This window comes from Pectinophora gossypiella, chromosome 13 (assembly GCF_024362695.1).
Source record: "Pectinophora gossypiella chromosome 13, ilPecGoss1.1, whole genome shotgun sequence".
Taxonomy (NCBI): domain Eukaryota; kingdom Metazoa; phylum Arthropoda; class Insecta; order Lepidoptera; family Gelechiidae; genus Pectinophora; species Pectinophora gossypiella.
The window spans coordinates 887,657-910,731 of record NC_065416.1 but is presented as its reverse complement, the minus strand read 5'-3'; the positions used below and the strand labels follow the sequence as shown (position 1 = coordinate 910,731).

The window sequence follows — 23,075 nt, the reverse complement described above, 5'->3', positions numbered from 1 at the left end:
ATTCACAAGTTGCTTCCGCGAAGGACCGGCTGAAAGAAGTTTTTTTTTACATTTCACAAGAAGTTGGGTTATTAATTTCTAGACTCCGCCGCAAACTCGAGTTGAGGTTTCATCTCCATCTTTGTGGATTTATTTTAAAGCCATCTTACGAAGTTTGAAATTCAACTTTTAATGTGTATTTACGGTATCCAAACAAAAAAATCTAAGGAGACTCAACTAAGAAGGTACTTACATCTTAATTTTGGCCAAGCTAACATTACACGTTGTTGCATAACGTTCAATCAATCAATCAATAATACTTTATTGCACAACAACATATATAAAGCACATAAACATACGAATAAAACATAAGCACAATAGGCGGCCTTATTACTAAACAGTAATTTCTGCCAGGCAACCTTAGGGTGAAAGAAGATTATTGATTGGAGCACGGGCTGGTGCAACAAACATATAATGATACCAACATAACAAAAAAAAAGAATAATAAATAATATATACGTTAATAATATACTTAAACGTTATTATGTTGTCAATTTACATAGGAACGAGAAAAAAGAGAAGAGAAATATTTTAAAAAGCGAATAAAATTACAGTTCTCATAGGTTCTCATCAATAAAATGCAAACACTTTTATAGTGGACATTATAAGGTCTTTATGTCTTAATGTTAATGTTCCAAATTCAAATTTAAAATATCATTACTTTCTAATATCTGTGTTAAAATCTGATTTATTTAAATTTGGAAGTATTACAACAGCTTCGTGTTCAAAGATATTTAAAAAATAAAACGCGAAATTGTAAGTAAATAAAATTCTTATTAATCATCATCTCATTATTGATATCCCATGATTTTTCTATCTAGGAGGCTTCGATGTTATTGATGATCGGACTTCGTTCCACGATTGAGTCTCACAAGATCCAAATATGACGAATACAGTATTCGAGAGGACGTATACCGCTGAACTTATGAAGAATACCTTACGCCATTCTACGGGATCCGTCTAAACAGAATAAATACATATTATTAATATTATTTTCAACGCACTTGCTCGTAACGTAGCTCTAATTGCACCGTTTTTATGTACATAAATCACAAAATCACACGTCCTTTTATGTCACAGTTTAGTAAAATCTCCCTGTAGGATTACTGCTCATCTAATGAAGATTTCTTTGACATGACTTATTGTACCTAGCGGGCCTAGAAGTCGAGAAAGGCCGCGTAAAAGATGGTGTGATGACCTCAATGCTTATCGGAGGGATTGCCCAGAGATCGCACAAAGTTGAGAAGAGTGGAAAAATCAACGGGAGGCCTTTACGCTGCAGTGGGCTAAATAACATAAGATAAGAGATATTGTAGATTTGCTGCATTAACTAAGTACTAGGACAAATGGGGAGCGGTGAAGTCTTTCACCAGGTACAATTTTTTAAGACAACAGGCCTGAGAATGCCGAGATGAGCGGAAACCTCGGCTCAGGGCGTCGTCTGAGCCGATAGTAATAAGCACATAATGGGAGAAACCTTCGAACCCGCCGGCCGGGTGGGTATTGGGGTATTGCCCCCACGGCACAGCAACCGCGCTGGCCGCTAATTATATCGAGAACTTCGATCAATAGACGCAGCGAATGCTATCTACGTAGATAATGTCGCACGGCTCTTGGTGAAAGCCCTTGATATAATGAGGCTAAAAACTAGAAGCTCAAATGTAGGTGGCAGCACTGTTGAGTGCGTGAGAAATTGTTATAAAACGTGGAGCAATGTGGAGTGAATCCCGTCTGAAGGATGTGTTACAAAAAAGAAAAGCCATCAGTTGACAAAAGGCAGTTTTGATTTAAAATAAGTTTCTTTTCTATTTTTTTTCTTTCCGATCTTTAGGGAATAAATACTATGATTTTGCAGTTAAACGCCGCGCAAAGGGTTATAGTGTAAAAATATTACCAAAACAATATGTTTGTTTACTCAAATATTATGGGGAACTATCAAAATTTAAGCACACTCAACAGTCTTCTTCTATCGTGTGGGTTGTGAGGTGGATTACCAACCCCATCAACCCTGGTGTCAGGGTTATTATTGAGCCGCCAAAGGCCCCTGACATCGCTCAGTAGTAACCGGGACCAACGGCTTAACGTGCCTTCCGCAGCACGTATCATCTTACTTTCGGACAATCTGGTTGTCAGTCTGTAATGTCCTAACCAAACTAGGGGTCACAAAGTGATTTTCGTGATATGTCCCCACCGGGATTTGAACCTGGGACCACACAGACAACAGTAGCGACACCTGATGCGCGGATGCCGTGCCGCGAGTTCATTGGCCGCCTGTATAGCTAGAGTAATCAGGTCATCAGGATCGTATATTCGGGCGCCATAATTTTGACGGAGATCATAACGACTTACTTCATCTTTGAGCAAGGCACCAGCGGCCAACGGAGCGATAAGACCAATGATGTTGGCGTAGGTGTTCGAGATACCCATTAGTGACCCGCAGAAGTTAGGAGACATATCCACGTGAACCAGCTGGAATCAATCCATACTCATCATTTCCTAACAATATCCCGTTTTTCACACGGTCCGCTAACCTAACCTGATTTGACAGGTCCGGTTTTTTACAGAAGCGACTGCCTATCTGACCTTTCAACCCGCTAAGGGAAAACCAGCCCAATACAGGTTAGGTCACATAAATCTAAAAATGCATTTCTCGGGAATGTGGGTTTCCTCAAGATGTTTTCCTTCACCGCTGAGCACGTGATAATCATTTATGATCTAAACATGAATTCGAAAACAAATTCGTCAATCATTGGTTTAGGCCTGTGCTGGATTCGAACATGCGACCTCAAAGTGAGAGGCAAGCGTTCTACCAACTGGGCTACCACGGCTCAACACAACAATCAACGAACCAACCATTCCGGAATCTAATTATTATAATTATTAATTCAAAAGTAACTCTGTCTGTCTGTTACCTATTCACATTTAAACCGTTTAACCGATCTAGATGAAATTCCGTATGGTGATGTTTTGAGATTCAGAAAAGTGGATAGTTTTTTCTCCATAATCATATAGAAATCTACACAGACGGAGAAAGGAGACGTCTCTCTCTCTCTCTCTCTCTCTCTCTCTCTCTCTCTCTCTCTCGCTTCTACTTAGAGCGATATGGTATTGGTAAAAGACACCAAAACTAAATGTAAACTCCGACGTTGTTTGTTTAAAGAGGTAAAATAGATTTAAAACATTTAACCAATATGGTTTAAAATTTCTTCCATTTTAAACAGTTTATTGAACCATTCAGTCGATATAAACCGTTAAGTGTTGGGTTTTATTTCTTTTTTAACAAGTAACTGAACTTGCCTCTGTCAATGCATAGTGTTTGGACATTTTTTTCGTGTAGATTTGTCGCAAATGGGATTAACTACTTGGCTGGAAGTTTTCGTACATTAAGCATGGACAGAGGTTGGATACATACAGTGTTACTACAAAATACAAACTAAAAATAAACTAGGTTTAAAATATTATTTCGCGCCACGAAAGAAGTCGGCGGATTTTAATGAAACAAACTTGACAAGTCATAATAATTCTATTCAGAATCTGCGACAGTAGCGCCGCGGCCTTCGGGACTTCTTTCGTATACGGATTATATTTTAAACATAGTTTATCTTTTAGTCTTTGTTTTGTTGTAACACTGATAGAGTCTATTATAAGAATTTCCTTTAAATATTCTCACAATGAAGCCAGCGTAGAAACACGCGTTGACTGCAACCGCCAGCACAAGCAGCGTCACTGCCAGCACTATATTGTCTGCTGGCGTGAAGGAGAGGCCGATCAGGACCAACGCTGCACCATATAGACCTGGTGGGTTAAAATGGCCACATCGAAGCAATTCATCTAAGAAAGCAATATTGCATTGACATTTGCGCATATAAAAGTAAGTGCGCATTGCAAACAAACGTCAAATATCAATATTGTTTTCTTAGATGAATTGCTTCGATGTGGCCATTTTAACCCCCCTGGTATACATCAATACCTCATCTTCACCATTACACATTTTTTTTGACAGTTTGTAGATTTTCCGCAGATGGCATTAACTACTTCGCCGGACAAATGGGAGCGCTGTGCGTTCTCACCCGGTCGCCATTACACACTAAGCATTGCCATTATTATGGCCGATGTAAAAAAAAATTAAAAATATAATGATGAATTCATATTTAGATCATGATTCCGAATCGTCTGTCGCAAAAGTCATGTTTTTTTATATATATATTTTTAATTCCATACTTTTGCAATGGAAAATTCTACTTGATAATAACTCAGAATCATGACCTGAATCATGTCCCTCAGTATTAGTTACGATGTCACTTACACCCCGTGCAAAAACGTTCAGGTAGCCGTACAACCCAAGTAGCAACCAATTGTCTTAAAAGAGAATTGTAGATATCTTGAAGGCAAGTAGACTAAATCAAACCCTTGTCTTGGATAAGTCTTATAGGTCTCCAAGATATCCCTCAAGATATCTTGAAGATACAGTTTAGTAAAAGTGGGCACATACTTTAACTCTTATACAAGACAGACTTAAGACAACGCTAAGTCAGACTTAAACCCTACTTTAGACAATGTTCTTGCGTATTCTAAACTTAGAATTCTTGTAGTATCACTTAATACCAAGAATGTATACTTGAAGATATCTACAATACTTAGTTAAGACTATAGGATTGAATTGCACTGAGTCAATTGTAACTTAACGAAGTAAAACTTCAGGTCATACTAAAACGATTTTTACTTCACGCGTCTTTATTTTAGAATATAATGGCGAACATTTACATTAACACAAGAAATGAAGTCTGTAAGAAAATGGCGTCTAAAATATTTGTTAAGTTGTTTTAACAAAAGGTTATTCTGCCGTTTCACATACAGAAAATTATAAACGCATGATTGTTTCTCGTGTAAAATCGATAGATAGTGTTAAAAAACAGAAGGGCCTTTAATATACCAGAAAAATAATAATAAAATTTGGATTGATTATTCAGCAAATAAAAAAAATGGTGACATATAGTATAGAGAAATTCATTTTCTATTAATATGTGACAGCTGAACGCAGTAATTGTTACTACAACAGAAATATATATTAATTTACTTCAGTTTTTGACAATAATATTGTCAAAAAAATATTACATGTTTTCTTCCTGTAAGTGCAAAATGGCGTTAAGTAATATTTTTCTAAATGAAGTAAGACTTTAGAAACAATTGATTTCGTAAGAATCAGTTTAGAAAAGTAAAGTCAAGTTGCACTTCATCAAGTACTAGTTAAGAAAAATTTTACTTCAATTGTCTAGGAGTATACCAACTTAAGACAAAAAGTATTTAGTGAATTCCTACTTAAAACTCTTATATCTAAAGTGATCCTCTATTTTGATTTAGTAAAGTAATGTCGTAAAATCATGTTTGTTTATTCTGTGCCAGAATCATCTATGTAACAAGTAACAATTAAAATCGAACAAGCTTTTAAAACCTATGGAAAGTATGTTTGTTTGAGAGGTAAGTTTTTCGACTCGTGGAAGATAAAAAAATATTGTTATGCTGAGTTCTTACTTGGATAGGAATGTGATTTACTTAATTATTTCATATTTATCACAATTGGAACTAACAAACATAAACTCAATTTGCTAATGAGTCTCCGCGCATACATTCTCATAGGTACCTACATGGTTCGCTGATGCAAAGTAGGTACGATCACCGCGCTTCTAATTGCCAACGGAAACAATGTGATTATTGTAAAAATTAACGAGTATCCGTTGAATATTGTATATACGAAGAACCCTTGCAATTTGATTAACGTCGTGTGTGTGCGCGGTAGTTTCTAATCCCACCAAAAACATTATTGTTAAAAAAGGCGGCCAAATTCCCGATGACTTTATCAAGCTAAAAAAATAAAGGAATCGAATCTAATGCCCACTTTAAATGCATTTAACCATACACAAAACTTAAAATAGATATGTTTTGTTTATGATTGTGAATAAAGCTTAGTTAAAAATAGGTACATTTTTAAAATTATTAAAAGAAAGAATGAAAGAAGAAAGAAAAGTATCTAGACACGCGGTAGCGTGTCAAGCCAAGTTCAAGAAATAGAACTGGCGAGCCGCACCGTGTGTAATATTACACGAACCATTTGGAGCCACTTTTGTCCCCCTCATAAATCAAAAACTATTTCACATAAACGTATCAAATTTGGCTCATATATTGAGACTTGTGAGATACATATAAGTGTTCTAAATTTCATAAGCTTATCTCAAACGGTTATTTAGATATTAATGTACAAAAATCCTCATTTTTATCATTGACTGACTGACTGACTGACCTATAGATCAAAACTCTAACCCAGTTCCAGATGACCTAGAGAGTTAAAATTTGGTATGCAGATAGGTAATTAGATGAATATAAAGTAAAAAATAAAAAAACTGGCAACTTTTAAATAATTAGATTCTATTATGAACGCTTAACATAAATACCTAATTGGTGCCTGTACCTAACTATAGATATAAGAATCAGTAAGTAATCAAAACTCATGACAGCCGGTATTTTTGTGGTAGGTATGTAGATTAACTTAACATAACATACAATCACGCCTATATGGGCATATAGGGGGTAGGCAGAGCACTAAGTGATCATAAAACCACTTGATGCCACATTCGACAAGTACTTTAAGGGTAGGTAAGCAAGTTGGAACATGTGTTTAGCGGTGATAGGTTGTCAGCTTTTCGCCCACGATACAACAACTCTTATCCATTTTACTGGCATATTTTTTTTTAACTTAACGTGAATCTTAAACGAGTTTAATAGGTATTCAAATGTTTTATATCTATAAAGTCGACTTTTAGTTTTGAATTTGTTCTTTTAAAAGGACCCACGCGTTACAAGGATATGTACTTACCTACAATAAGACAGACCTTAGGTTACAATATATTATCTTATGTTATAAGAAGATATGATATTGAACTTGGCTCTCATTTCACATTTATGTTTTTGATTGGATTTATTTATTATTAGACTAATAGGTACCTAATTTTATATTTGAACTTAGCAGGTTTTAATATAAAACTCGATTTTTCATGGTGTAGTGTTGCCGTGCGCTTAGACCAGGTTAGACTAGCTTAGTCATTTTTGAGAAGATTTGTGCGAGACGTAGGTACCTGGGCCGCCACACGCTGGATCGGATTTGAAAAACAGGAACTTACGATTTTTTTGCCAAAATGAAATGGTTAAATGGTAAAAAAAATGAAGGCAATGAAGAAGATATCGCATCGCTAACAAAAACAGTGGGATGTGCATTATCACAGGTTAATTTTCTGTATTTAATATTCTGCCTTCGAAAACCACCAGATCCTTTTATTATTTGGACTTCATCCATCTTTCTGCTTGCTTCTATTTCGATTTTATCGTCCATTGAATAGACTTTTCTTATGTTTTACTTATTGTAGTCAAAAACGAATAAAACAGTCTTGTATAGGAGCAACAAATAATCTTAACTAATCTGTTCTCAAAGCTTAGTATTAAAATTGCCTTAAGTATATCTAGGCAATCCTTTTTTTACTTTACAATACTAAACTGATACTTCAGTAAATCAATTTAGTGTTAAGTGAACCTTCAAATAATCTGAGTAAAGTAAAATAATACTTGTAGACTTAACAGTAGGCTGAGATAAGACTAAATAGTTTTGTGAATACTTAACTTGGTTTTGTGTATTCTAAATTATCTAAAGTAGGATTTGTTGAAAACTATATAGTATTAAAGAAGGAAATGAATTTATGAAGTCCTAATAAGTCCTATTTGATTTGGATAAATCTCACTTTAGATAAAGTTTAGACATATATGACTTAATCACAATTCTTGATTGCTACTTGGGAAGTACGTTACGGTGTTAGTAATACCCCGTGCCGACAACTGAGGGGGATGATGCAGTCCGTGATTCTGAATTGATATCAAGTGGAATTTGCCGTCGCACAAGTCATTAAAATGTTAGGCTATTTTAAAATTACTTTCTTTCTATTTTTTTTGCGACGGAAAATTCCACTTGAGATTAACTCAGTGTAATGAGTTGAATCATTCCCCTCAGTATTCGGTACGGTACTAACTCCCAGTACTTATATATTGTATCACATGAAATGTGTTCTTTGTTTTTTATTCGCTCCCAGCCCAGAATAGAAGCGAGCTGAACTCTCAGGGGTTAACCTTACTGGGTGAGAGCCTTCAGCGCTCACAATTGGTCCGTCCAAGTAATGCCATCTGCGGCAAAATAGCAATAAGTCACGTCAAAAAAAAAGAAGGGGTTAATAACCTATGGAGTTGAACAGCTTCCTAGTAGTAGTGACGGTGAGAATCTTCTTTGCCAGTATGTGGTCAGCAAGGAAGCCTATTGGAAAACCGACGAGATACGCCGCTATGTACGGCAAAGACGACAAGACACCATTCTGTAACATTGGAAAAACCTTGTTTAATACACGTAACGGTTTCCGTGGTCCAGTGGTTGAGCGTTGTGCTCACGAAGGTCCCAGGTTCGAATCCCGGTGGGAACAAACCACAAAAATCACTTTGTAATCCCTAGTTTGGTTAGGACATTACAGGCTGTTCACTTGATTGTCCAAAAAGTAAAAAGATCCATGCTTCGGAAGGCGCGTTACGCCGTTGGTCCCGGTTATTACTTACTGATGTAAGTACGTAGTCGTTACATGAGTCATGTCAGGGGCCTATGGCGGGTCAGTAATAACCCTGACACCAGGGTTGATGGGGGTTGGTAATTCACCTTACAATCCACACGATAGAAGAAGATACACGTAGCGAACGTGTTTCAGAACATAATAGCCGAATGACGCGTAAGACAGGGACAGCTGGAAAGAGGGAGATGCCTGCTTTTCAGTGGCAGTAAATATAAGATACATGGGTTGTTCTTCTTTTTTATCGACAATGATCTGTCCTTCGTTCTGCTTCTGATAAGTTATGTTTTAGAATTTTATTTCATGTTTTGATTGTCCAAAAATATAGTTATCTTATTATACTCAAAATACAAGCAAAATACTAATCGGTTCCTCAATTAGTTATTAACGTAGCTTGATCGTTTTTCACAAAATTATGTGACAGAGTGGTGATTTTTTTTTGTCTGTGTACTTATTGATTTCCGTGTGGTTTCTGTCCTGTGTTAAATGTAATGTACCTGTCTGTCTGTGTCTGTGGTGTCCGGAAGTAATAAATGTTTCTTTCTTTCTTTCTTTCTTTCTTTCTTTAAATTGAAATGCTGTCTCCGATGAAAAGGGCCACTCTGTCACAATATTTTTTGGAATGCGCCTGCAAAGAAAAGTATGTTACCAAGATAAAGAGAACCACTAAATAGTCCTCTACAGACACATATTTATATGATGTTTTAAAATATTTATTGCCGTTATAATTTTAAAGATGTTAAATCCGATAAATCGAGAAAATGTCTTTTTATTGTCGATAAAAAAGAAGAACGACCCACATACGTATTTTTATTTTCCAGGATTTGTGCCCGGTTAATGGCAATAGGCTCGCCCCCTATTACATAAGACTTAAACATAGCTGGAGAAAAATGGGTATATATACTATACTCCTCTGCCTACCCTTTTGGGGATACAAGCGTGATACTATGTTTCGTTATGTAAGAGAACTATTGCAGGGAATAGCACAACCTCGCTGCTCCATAGTGTTAGTGGGAAAATAGTTTTATCCCGGAAAATCATACCTACATCAGTCACTCCAGGTAAACTCCATTATGGCTTAACATTAAGGTACGAGTTGGCAGCGGACGACATGAGGCAGGAACGGACGACGTGTCGCAGAGACACTACTGGTTTCAAAGTATTTCTATGAAATATCTTTCATTGCCAACGACATTTCGCCGCTATAGAAATACATAGAAACCAGTTGTGTCATGTCATCTATATGTACATCATCATTATTAGACGTTAAAAACAGCTCCATCAACCCGCAGTGGAGCAGCGTGGTGGAGTATGCTTCATACCCCTCCGGTTGATTGAGGGGAGACCTGTGCTCAGCAGTGAAACGCTGTTTATGTTTACATCATCATTTACATGGTGATCAATTTCGAACCTATTAGAAATAAGTCACCTTTTTAATGTCGGTTCCAAGTACATTGGACATGTAGGAAGGAATCTGAGTCATCAAAGTGAAGAACCCCCAATTATTGCCGCCGTGGACGATCATCAGAGCCAGGAAGGGAATGCTCCTGCAGATTGATTTCCATGGGGTCTTCAATTTCTGAAAGCGGAGAGCCATTAGGGTTTAGTTCTCTGAATGCTGAAGGTCCTATACATAAACTCTCTTTATTTTTCAATTTCCTTCCACCACCGTCTACAATTGGAATACCATTGTATTAGGGTCGTTCTTCTTTTTTATCGACAATAAAAAGACATTTTCTCGATTTATCGGATTTAACATCTTTAAAATTATAACGACAATAAATATTTTAAAACATCATATAAAGATGTGTCTGTAGAGGACTATTAAATTTAGTGGTTCTCTTTATCTTGGTAACATACTTTTCTTTGCAGGCGCATTCCAAAAAATATTGTGACAGAGTGGCCCTTTTCATCGGAGACAGCATTTCAATTTACCACTCTGTCACATAATTTTGTGAAAAACGATCAAGCTACGTTAATAACTAATTGAGGAACCGATTAGTATTTTGCTTGTATTTTGAGTATAATAAGATAACTATATTTTTGGACAATCAAAACATGAAATAAAATTCTAAAACATAACTTATCAGAAGCAGAACGAAGGACAGATCATTGTCGATAAAAAAGAAGAACAACCCATTAACGTTTAGAAGTAATATGAACTGGATTTAAAAGAAGAAAGGAAAACATGAAACAGTAGGAGTAGGGCCCTGTGCTGGGAGGTTTTCTGGCCACGTCTTTCCCTCAACGATACAGATTCTGATGTGGTAGTAGTTTTACAGCTAGTTACATAATAATTATGTAATTTAATTGTTGACGTTCAAAAAGCGTTAAATATTGCCATATAGCCAATTTTGTTTTTTTTTTCTTTTTCATTTTTTCATTTTTTTTTTTGGTTTTTTATATGGAAAGTTATCCGATCAGTTTAAATAACATAACATAGAATCACGTCTCCCGAAAGGAGTAAGTAGATGTGTATTAATTACACACCCACTCCTCGCCAGAGATGTTTAAATCCCATGTTATAAATAGGGAGTGAGCTTTTTGGCATTACCCGGGCAGGAATACTACGATATTTTTTTGTTATGTTGGTGTCGTTATAATATATGTTTATTGCACTATCCCGTGCTCCAATGCATAAACTTCTTTCACCCTAAGGTTGCCTGGCAGAAATTGCTGTTTAGCAATAAGGCCGTATGTTTATGTCCTATGTATATGTCGTTGTGCAATAAAGTATTATTGATTGAGTGATTGAATATTAGAAACCATGTGATATGAATTATCTATGATCCAAACATGACTTCGACTCTAAGAATGTGTATTACGCCACAGTGGGATGACAAATGCGATCCTTACCTTTTGCCCACCGATTTGTCCAAGAGAGTTCTGAATGACGAACCGCTCCAACTCGCTGATGATGCGCGATGACTGCGGCGAGTCAGCTCCCAGGAACACGTAGGCAATCGTCCAGAAGCCAGCCAGGGTACCGTTCACGTAGAAGATTGCCGGCCAGCCGAAGTACTCTGCGATAAAGCCAGCACACAGATTCTGTAGAGCCATGCCCATTGTTGCACCTGGAGAGGAAATCAACAGACAATAAAGTAAATAAATATAAGCTGGGTAGTCAAAGGTAGGTAGGTTAGGTAAGGTAGGTAGGTAAGGTTCTGGGTAGGTAGTAGGCTGAGCTGTAGGCCATCTACGGGGTTCACAGGTGGCGGATAGTGGAACGGCCATCAGATAGCTGCGAATATAAAAATAAGCAGTCCCCGAACAAATAGCGACAGGATTAGCAGAACGTAGTGGGTAGCTCACTGGGACGGGCTAACCTATAAAATGCTACTAGGTTCTATGACGATCTTGTGACGTAGCGAGTAGGCGCCGCTACTTCAAAAGCGCACCCCTGATGCCGGGCAGCAGCGGTATCAGTACTGGTTGAAGGCCGAGGAAATGTATTCTGGTAGGGCTCTAGCTAGAACATCACTGATTGAGAAATTGGTCGGTGTACTGCGGAACGGAAGGCGATTGGGGCAACCACCGTCTATACGCCCTATCTATGGAGTAATGGCGATTACTCCACCGACAAGAGCGCAGCTCTTAAATAAAGAAAGAGAGAGTCAAAGGTACATCTATTGCATGATGAACAATATTCCCGTGTGTCACCGAGATTTATTATGTGAACTGTTTCTTTTTTTTGACGTGACTTATTGTAAATTTACCGCAGATGGCATTAACTACTTGGCAAAGGGGAGCGCTAAAGGTTCTCACACGGTATGGGCGGAGAAACGGGGAGGGATGTGAACTGTATCTCGCAGCTCTTGTTAGTAAACTCAAACATTATATTTTATAGTGTAGATATTCTTATGTTCCTAGTAAACTGCCTTGGAAGACCATACCGGAGCATATTACAGCAGCAAAAACCAGCTAAAAACTTGGTTCACTAATAAATGACGAACAAAGACACACTACAGGAGTTAAAGCACATAATAACGGGTTCTTACCGCGTTTAAATGGGGATATGAGACTCCCGATATTTCGACACTGTTGCAAGTGCCATGATCACGGGATGACTGATGAGATTGGATAGGTAGATCCATAATTTTCTACGGGCAGACATATGTGTCTACCTTCTTTCTTTGCCGCAAAGAATATCCCCATTTAAACGCGGTAAGAACCCGTTATGTGCTTTAATTATGATAATAACCGCGTAAACTTAAAACAATGTACACTACAGAAGAGTAAAGATTATGGCTAAGCTAGCAAAAATAGGATGATCTTAATGATCACTGCATTAATCTGAATTAATCTCGTAGTTCTGCTCACCAGAATACACAATAGCCCCTAAACGACTCTTCTCTTCCTTAGGAATCCATTTCCCCAACATATTGTAGATGGCAGGAAACAGAAATCCTTGAGACAATCCTTGGAGCACCCTACAGGCGCATACTAACTGCCAGCCACCCTGGAAATTAGAACTTTGCTTTTAACGTTGCTACAGATCATACAGCAGCAGGTTTCCACCAAAGCAGAGAAGAGAAGCACAGCGTGCCAGAAACCGAGAGAGAAGACGTCGCTTTCTTCCTCGCAGTGATTGGGTGATTACAATGATGAAAAGAGAAGAAGAGATGTGCAGTAGCATATCTCTTGTCTTTGATTTAGAGGAAACGGTTGGACTTAGCAGTTGGTTGTTACTCAAATGGACGTGATAGATAATTTTGCTTACTTTTGTCGGTGTACCATTTTCCACAATGTCGATTCTTTGACATCTTTAGAAGACACGACTGTGTTTACCTTTCCAATTCGTTCCATAATACCACCTTTTTTGACTAGGGAACCCAATAACAAGTGGTAAGGGAATTTAAGTACTCACATAATAAGCACACAAAGGTATCATAAAGCATACGACAGCATTGACGCCCATGGTGATGAGAAGCAGTATCTTGGCCCCAAACCTGGCAGCCAGTTCACCTCCAGGGATCTGGAGGATGATATAGCCCCAGAAGAATGAGGACTGTACCACTGACTGGGTCTGGATGCTCCAGTTAAGGGTCTGGAATCAATTCAATTCATCTCAGTCAACGCAATTATCAAAGATAACCACTCTCTTTAACTGTGAACAGTGAAGAACTGGAACAGTCTACCGCAGACTGAGTTACCAAAACATTACAGTGGAAGTTTTGAAGGCAAGATTGAATAGGCATTGGTGCTAATTCCTGTAGAACAATCTAATTTAATTTTAAGTTATTCCAGTTATTTTCTTATCCGCCGAAAAGGAAAAGGCTGGGGTTTACACTCTTGCCTCCGGAATTTCGGAAAACGAAATATACAGATCGACATAACGATTATAATAAAAGTAATGTAATAACAACATTAACTATGTTAAAGTACGAAATTTTAGGTTATAATGTAATTAATTGTATGAAAAATAAAAGAAAATAAAAGTGATTATCTCAGTAATTAAAAGTTTCCTCATAAAATACCTGATCGTTTTCCGAGAATCCGGAGGCAGGATATAAAAGTTTTACCAAATAAAATATTATTATATATTTGTCACTTAAGAGTATTTACGTATAATGTTACTTGTATAACGATATTTTAAGGGTTTTTTAAAGAACGACTACGTCTAGGGCCTTGTGTCGAGGTTTTTCTTGGAACTTCTTTTCCCTAGCTATACAGGTTGTGAGAAGCTGCAGTTGTTTTAGAAGGATGAGACGTTATATAAATGGCGATACAAAGTGTAACTATGTTACCTACTAAATGAAGATATTTTACCCCTGGTTTAGTCTGGTCAGTCATAGCGACGACAGCCAGGCCGATGTTCATGCCGTAGCAGAGGCCGATGGATGTTGTGAACATGAACACCTGGACATGTCTGATACCCAGCGTGCCATCTGCTTTCACGAGGTCTTATAATACTATCGGCTATGAGAAACTCGTAGCCAGTAGCCTGCAAAGATGAATTGCTGATTTATTTTTTGACTGACGTATTAATTGTCAAGAGGACAATGTTTTTTTTTATTGAAAAGCTAAGGCATGGAATCTATAGTAACATTATCTCCGGTCCGCTGAAGGTCCGCTTGACTCTATGGCCGAAGGTCTGTGTGGCTCTATGGCCGGAGGTCCGCGTGGCTATACGGCCGGAGGTCCGTGTGGTTATATGGCCGGAGGTCCGTGTGGCTCTATGTTTATAGGTCCGTGTGGGTCTATGGCCGGAGTCCGCCTGGCTCTATGGCCGGAGGTCCATGTGGGGAGGCAGAGGTACACAGTATATACACCCACTCCTCGCCAGCAATATTTAAGTACCTTGTAATGGGAGCGAGCCTATTGTCATCAACCGGGTACAATGATCCAAACATAAATTCAAACTCACAAAGACGAATTCAGTGGTTTAAAGCCCGAGCCGAGATTCGAATCTGAGACTCGAAGTAAGTTATACGTTCTCCTAACAGGGTTATCAATTGAATACAGTGCACTGTTTTCGAATAGTTTCTTGAACAAGGTTGCTGTTTGTATTCCAATCTCATTTTCTAAACAACAGAAGAATCCACGTTCACTGATTATTCTAAACAAAACGCTGGTTAAAAATTCATGGATTCTACAACTACTCCCAAGTATATACCCTGCATACAAGTAGCCGGTGAGGTAGGTAATGACCCCGATTCCTGCAGACACCTCCTAATTTTATTTTAAGTTATACCGGTTATTTTCTTACCCGCTGAAAAGGACAAAGACAGATGATTGACAATTGTTAATTTGTATATGAATAAATAACCCGGGCGAATACAATAGGCATCTCGCTGATATCGACGGAAAATTCAACTTGATATTAACTCAGAATCATGGTCTGAATCATCCGCTCAGTATTCATTACGATGTCACTAACACCGTGTATATGCCCATCATAAATCTAAGATATTAAATTCCCCTATGGCCGCCATCCGTGATTAATATCACATACATAATATATATCACTTCCAAAAACATGCAGATTTTTCAAATCTAAACTAAGTTGCAAGGAATAAGGGTATAGACAGCTTCGTATAAAGCTAAGTTACTGTTTTAATATATATTTTTCTTGTAAAGCACAGGATACGCACTGTTTGTGTCTTCACAGATACTGTGTATTCCGAGTACAATGTATTACTGACTATTCGAGTTTAGACCTTGAATCTATGAAAACTAATATAGTGGAGTCCATCAGCTCATTCCACTAAGTCCGTTCCATCTCAGAACATCCAGACGTACGGTGGGTTACCATCCTTACTTTGTTGACATACCACTAATCCGCACCAATCGCTTCGTTACATCTTTCATAATGCGCACAGCCATGGAATGGAATGGGCTGCCGGCGTCGGTGTTTCCTGAATCTTATAACCTGGGGTCCTTTAAATCACGGGTGAATAGGCATTTTCTGGGTAAGCTCGTTCCAACTTCGATCTCTTCTTCTCCTCGTGGACGAACGAAGTCAAGAGCAAAACCATTTTAATTAAAAAAAAAGTCAATAAAGCCAAAGCTTCCTAACTTCTGGGACAGATCCGATTTTGATGATTTTTTCTTTTGTAAGCACGGGCAATTTTATATGTAAGTATCATTTAAAATCATGGAGGTACTAATCGAAAGCCGTTTTCTGTATAGTACCAGTAAAGTACTTTTATTTTTAGTTGGAATGAGAAAAAACACCTTTTTTTACATGATCGAAATATATATTTGCCCCACTCTAATTTTAAATCATATAAAAAGTTACCCCGACAAAAAAAATAATCAACGGACATTCGGGCGATCAGCCTATAATGTCCTAACCAAACTAGGGATGACAAAGTGGTCTTTGTGATGTGTCCCCACCGGGATTCGAACCCGGGACCTCCGGATCGTGAGCCCAACGCTCAACTACTGGACCACGGAGATCGTCCAGTGGGGGCGAACCTTAATAAATAGCACACACAAACTCGGCCCAATTACAAAAATCGCTTAACAAGGGATATTTTTAAATTGCCACCATATTTTAGCAGCGACGTCGGGAAACCATGAAAACTCATTCCCCGAACAAATTTGTTGGAACCGTGTTGGCACCGACTTGTGCATTTTCGGGATATTTTTAAAACAAGTGGTTCCAAACAAACTTTTTAAAGCAAAAGCAACGCGGTTCTGCTTATGATTTCATTGTTTAGTAAATGTGTCTTTGTATTTATACATAAAAGACTGAGTTTTTATGCGAAGGGAATGTTATCTGTGCTGGACTGGGAGTGTGTCGTAAAAACAGCTTCCGTGGTCTAGTGGTTAGAGCCTTAGGCTCACGATCTCGAGGTCCGGGTTCGATTCCCGATGTCGACATTGTCGAAATCTCTTTGTGAGACTGACCTTTGTTTGGGTTTGGTAAAGACTTTTCAGGCTTGAATCACCTGATTGTCCGAAAAAGTAAGATGATTCCGTGCTTCGGAGGGCACGTTAAGCCGCCGGTCCCGGTAAAATACCTCCACCAACCCGCATTGGAGCAGCGTGGTGGAGTATGCTCCATACCCCCTCCGATTTATTGAGGGCAGGCCTGTGCCCAGTAGTGGGACGTATATAGGCTGTTTATGTTATGTTATATGATGGGGTACGTTCAAAGTGTGGATGGATTGTGTGAAAAGTGTGAGTACTGAAATGACGAGTGGCTGAGATGGATGGAAGATAATACACCGCCAACCCCACTTAGAGAGAGAGAGAGAAAAGGTCTGAAGGTATCAACCTTCAGGTATCGACTTGTTACCTTTAGAATCCTGTCGCAGTAACATATTTGACATTTAGTGAGACTTACAGTGCATGACATGAAAAAAGGTAGTATGACACGGTACTAAAATGTGTCCGTACAAAACAGAAACTCAATAAACAGATTACAGAACCTAAATAATGAAATATACAAGTCATGTATTTAATTTATTACATGATAAATTTTCTCATAATATACGATTCAAATTATTGCCATTAGTAAAATATTGTATTCGTTATCTAAAACTGATAGCAACTTTATGGCTGAAACAGCGGTTTAATCAATTCAAAATTGAAACTTTGATTTATTTGACAAGGGACCCAACCCAACAAAGGGTCAAAAAATGTTTTCTAATAAGCAGACGATGAGCCCTGGTACGTAGTAGAGTATAACTGGCTAAAGTCAACCAAGAAAAACTATTTAAAAACAAACTGTGGTTGATAACTCAGTATACACTGCCTAAGTGGAGTTGATACTTAGATATTATATAATTTCCCGTCATGTTCTATAGTATCTTATCTAGTGTAGTATCTGGAGCCGTGGTATCCCAGCCCAGAACGCTTGCCTCTCACTTTGAGGTCGCAGGTTCGAATCCAGCACAAGCGTAAAACCAATGGTAGTCGAACTTGTTTTCGGATCATAAATGATTATCACGTGCTCAGCGGTGAAGGAAATCATTGTGAGGAAACCCACATTCCTGAGACATGCATTTTCGGAGGTATGTGACCTAATTTGTACTGGGCTGGTTTTCACTTCGCGGGTTGGAAGGTCAGACAGACAGTTGCTTCCATAAAAAACCGGACGTGTCAAATCTTCAGGTTAGGTAAGCGGACCTTGTGAAAAATGGACTAATGCTAGGGAGATGATGATGTTCTGATAACGCAGGGTCGGATGACGTCAGCTGGGCTAACCTTCAAAATGCTAGCTGTCAGTTTTGAGCATACTTGGTCTTCTTATACCATGGTCCAGCTGTCTTTATACAATGCAAATGCAAACTTTACGATATGAAGTGTTAGCGATATTTTAGCAGTCGAACCATATCTGTTCGTCTGTATTTTTGCGGCGTAAAAATGATGACATGGACCATTCGTATATTTATTACAGGATGATATGAAACACGATGTTTCATGTTAATATTTGACTAGATATTGCCTGCGACTTGATTCACGTGACTTCTAATTCAATACACTCTCACATCCGTACCTATTTCAGATTAAAAAGGATTCTAGTGAGCCGTGGCACCCCAGTTGGTAAAACGCTTGCCTATCATTTTGAGGTCGCAGTTTCATATCCAGCACACGCCTTAACCAATGGTTATCGAATTTGTTTTCTAATTCATGTTTGGATGAAACAGTAGGAGTAGGGCCCCGTGCTGGGAGGTTTTCTGTCTTCCCCTCAGCGATACAGCTTCCGATGTGGTATTAGTTTTACAGCCATTTACACAATATGTAATTTAATTTTTGGCGTTCAAAAAGCCAATTTTGAAGATTAAATAATTTTGAATTTTGAATTTTTTAGATCATAAATAGTAATCACTTGCTCAGCGGTGAAGGAAAACATCGCGAGGAAACCAACATTCCCGAGAAATGCATTTTCCTGAGGTTTCACAGGTCATGTTTTTATAGAAGCGACTAACTGACCTTGCTACTCACGAAGGAGAAAGCCAGCCCAATACAAGTTATGTCACATACCTCCGAAATGCAAGGTGAAGGTGATTAAGATTATAATCTTAATAATATTTTACGTCCAGGCTCAGATTTCCAGACGCACTAGTTAGGCAACAGTGGATTATACAGAGATTTTCGACTTTGTGTCTTTAAAACATATTGCATAATATAAACAGCCTATATACGACCCACTGCTGGACACAGGCCTCCCCTCAATCAACCGGAGGGGGATGTGGACCATACTCGACCACGCTGCTCCACTACGGGTTAGTGGAGGTGTTTTACGGCTAATAGCTGGGACCAACGGCTTAACGTGCCGTCCGAAGCAGCAATTTTCTTAATAAAAGGACACTCTGACAAAGTGATTTCAACAATGTCTCCTTCGTGAATCGAACCCGGACCTCCAGATCATGAGCCCAACGCTCTAATAACTAGACTACAGAGGCTATTTGTATAAAAAAAGCGGCCAAATAAAGTTGGACTCACCCATGAAGGGTTCTGTAACAGCAAGTAACTTAATATAAATGTTTTTTTTTTAGTTCGTAGTAACTTTGATGTTTTAACTATGAAAGTAAATAATGATTTATGATGTATTAAAAAAACTACTTACTAGATCTGGTTCAAACCAATTTTCATTGGTAGTTTGCATGCTAATCTACATCACATATTTTTTTTAGTTTTATCCTCCTCTTATTTTAGAAGTTACAGGGGGGGGGGGACACATTTTACCACTTTGGAAGTGTCTCTCGCGCAAACTATTCAGTTTAGAAAAAAATGATATTAGGAACCTCAATACCATTTTGGAAGACCTACCCATAGATACTCCACACGTATGGGTTTGAAGAAAAAAATTTTAATGAGTTTCAGTTCTATAATATGAGGACCTCCAAAATTTATTCTTTTTTTTCTATCATTTGCGTAAAAATCTTATTGCGGTTCACAGAATACACCAATTTATCAAGTTTCAACAGTATAGCTATTATAGTTTCGGAGAAAAGTGGCTGTGACATACGGACGGGCGGACGGACAGACATGACGAATCTTTATAGATTCGTAGAACCCTTATGGGTTCCGTTTTTTGCCATTTGGCTACGGAACCCTAAAAAAGAAGTCCAAGAACAATGTCATCAGCTCCTTAGTGCGATGTTTTATTAACACTCTGTTGTGCGAGGAAGGCGGGAAACTTTAAAGCAAGTAACACTTATACTAAGAAGAATGTATTTTTGAAGTATTCTGACAAGTCATATTCTGGCCATAGAGTGAGCGATTACATAATGGGGATAAAAACTGCCTATGTAAACATAGCTCCATTCCTTTCGATACTTTTGTGTCACGAGAAGTGCATTTTCGGAGGTATGTGACCTAACCTGTATTGGGCCGGTTTCCCTTCGCGGGTAGGAAGGTCAGACAGGCAGTCTCTTCTGTGAAAACCCGGACCTGTCAAATTTTCAGGCTAGGCAAGCGGACCCTGTGAAAAACGGGATATGATGATGACTTTTGTGTCTCGTAATGATCAATATGAAAAAACATAAAATAATGAATGTCAAAATTATTAAAAATAACCCGAGAGATTCTTTTATACCTAAGTTGACACAACAACTAAATAAAACAAATAAAACAAACATTAATAAGTTAATTGTATATCAAGCACCAATTATTTTTATAAATGCTTCTACCATTACAATGTATTTTAGAATAATTATGTACTAATACTAAATAGCCTCCGTGGTCTAGTGGTTAGAGCGTTAGGCTCACGATCTGGAGGTCCGGGTTCGATTCCCGATGGGGACATTGTCGAAATCACTTTGTGACACTGTCCTTTGTTTGGTAAGGACTTTTCAGGCTTGAATCACCTGATTGTCCGAAAAAGTAAGATGATTCCGTGCTTCGGAGGGCACGTTAAGCCGTTGGTCCCGGCTATTAGCCGTAAAAACACCTCCACCAACCCGCATTGGAGCAGCGTGGTGGAGTATGCTCCGTACCCCCTCCGGTTGATTGAGGGGAGGCCTGTGCCCAGCCGTGGGACGTATATAGGCAGTTTATGATGATGAATACTAAATAGGTAATTATCACGTTAAATCTGTACAACGCCATCTATATTGTTTTTGGTGAACATAGCCTGGAAAGTTCCCCATTCACGTAAACAATATTGCTATTTGACATTTGTAAACATTGCGCACTTACTTTTGTGATAATACTACTGCTCTCAGGTGGGGAGGTGCTCGTCGTAATCAAATAATTCAGCAATTCTCTTGAATAATGTTAAATTTTCATAAACAATGTTAACTCTCCAACTCTTCATAACAGATTACCGCAACCGAACAAAATTCCACGTCACCGCCTTTTAAAAAAGGCGGGAAAACGTTCCCGTTCGAAAAAGAAGAAATCAAAATAAAAAACAAATGAAATAATATGCCAGTTCCAAATTAAAAATAATAAAGTCGTGACACAGATTCACGACTATATTCCGTCTGTTATTAAGTTATTTAATCTAATAATAATTAAATAATAAAATAAACATGACGAACCCTAACAATTTAACACGCGCAAATCTCGAATTGCAATATTGCGTTCTTAGATGAATTGCAACTATGTGGCCTTTTTAGATCTCCAGGTTTCCCCACTGCCATAGAATACAGAATAATACTAGGTATAGAACGGCAACTTTCCACTCCCCAGCGGCTGAGCTAGATTTACCTCACCCCCCCCCCCCCCCCTCGGTGTTACTTCTTCAATCGTTTGGGCGTCAGACGTCACAGACACAGATGCGCGTGTGCGATAACGTCAATGTGTAGTGTCTGTGTAACACGAGGTGTTTTGTATGAAATGTCCGAGGTGTGCCGCTGTTCTCATGGCGTCCATTGCACCAGCTGTGTTCCTTTCACCAAACTACTGTAGTTGTTTCTCGTCTGCAGTACCAGATGTTGCTAGTTGTCTGCATTTTCACCCATCTTGCGACTAGTGGAATTATTAACCATTAGCTTCCGCCAGAGATTTTCTCGTGCCGTAACGTGGTAGTTCAGTTGGAAGAACGCTTAACTCTCACTTTGAGGTACAAGTTCGAATCCACGGGTGGTTTGATTTTCGAATTTGTGAGGACATAATTTAGTAGGAGTACGAGGATATGGTGGACTACAATGTCCTTGTTTTCCTACCAGTAGGAGCGCCCAGGAGGAGTAGACGGAAACGGGGTCTCCGAATCTATGTCACACACACATACACATTCAAACAAACACACACACACACATTTTGAATGTTTATTATACTTTTATATGAGTACGAAATGTGGTTCGTGGGGGGAGACCAGGATCCCAAGATACAGGGTCAACCTAGTTTGGGCTCCTGTCTTCTGCATACGGTCCCAATTTAAATACTTTTTTTGTTAGTATGGTAGTTTATAAGATTGTTTGTAGAAGAAGAAATAAACGTTTTTTTTATTATTATTATTATTATATGTTTGAATCATAAATCACGTGCTCAGCGGTGAAGGAAAACATCGTGAAGGAACTCATGTTCCCCGGATAAATACGTGTTTACGGAGGTATGCAAACTAACTCACCCGGTACAAAATTGAAGACAACAGGCTTGAGGGTGCCCAATTGGGTCGTATACTAGGTTCAAGATAAATTATGAAATTCTGATTACTAAATAAAGACACATCTAAAACTAACGAAAAACATTTTCTTTTTTCTATTAAACTTATTTATGAATTTTAATCAAGAAAAACGTAATAATAAGTCCGACATTTTGTCACGTTTTTCTATGACGTCACAGAGTGCTTTTTCATACAAATTCCATAGTCATTTCGTGTTTTGACGTTTAGTAAAAAGTAACTGATTTGACTAGTTGGAAACTAGCCTATTGGGCTCGAACCTCGGCGCAGGGCGTCGTCTTATATTTTTGAAAGAACTAATCGACCCCAGCGGGCCGCTGTTGCTGTATAACAACAATTGAGCATAACATAAGAAAGTT

At 38.3% G+C, this 23,075-nt stretch overlaps 1 protein-coding gene across 1 annotated transcript; it reads right to left on the bottom strand.

Moving 5' to 3' along the window:
* Positions 1-852: 852 nt before the first annotated feature.
* Positions 853-19,593, bottom strand: LOC126371978 (putative inorganic phosphate cotransporter). Its single transcript, XM_050017473.1, has 10 exons — positions 19,590-19,593; positions 14,460-14,578; positions 13,558-13,737; positions 13,011-13,149; positions 11,547-11,764; positions 10,120-10,269; positions 8,315-8,447; positions 3,710-3,834; positions 2,389-2,508; positions 853-999 (listed from the first exon to the last, which is right to left on the bottom strand). Exons 1-10 carry the CDS (start codon positions 19,591-19,593, stop codon positions 853-855), a joined length of 1,335 nt encoding a protein of 444 aa, XP_049873430.1.
* Positions 19,594-23,075: the final 3,482 nt, after the last annotated feature.

Excerpts from the sequence above, each read along its gene's own strand:
- LOC126371978 (XM_050017473.1), bottom strand. Across the intron at positions 13,738-14,459 it reads CTGACCAGACTAAACCAGGG|ACCCTTAACTGGAGCATCCA; the intron begins GTAAAATATCTT and ends AATTGATTCCAG. Across the intron at positions 2,509-3,709 it reads GTTTCTACGCTGGCTTCATT|CTGGTTCACGTGGATATGTC; the intron begins GTGAGAATATTT and ends GATTGATTCCAG.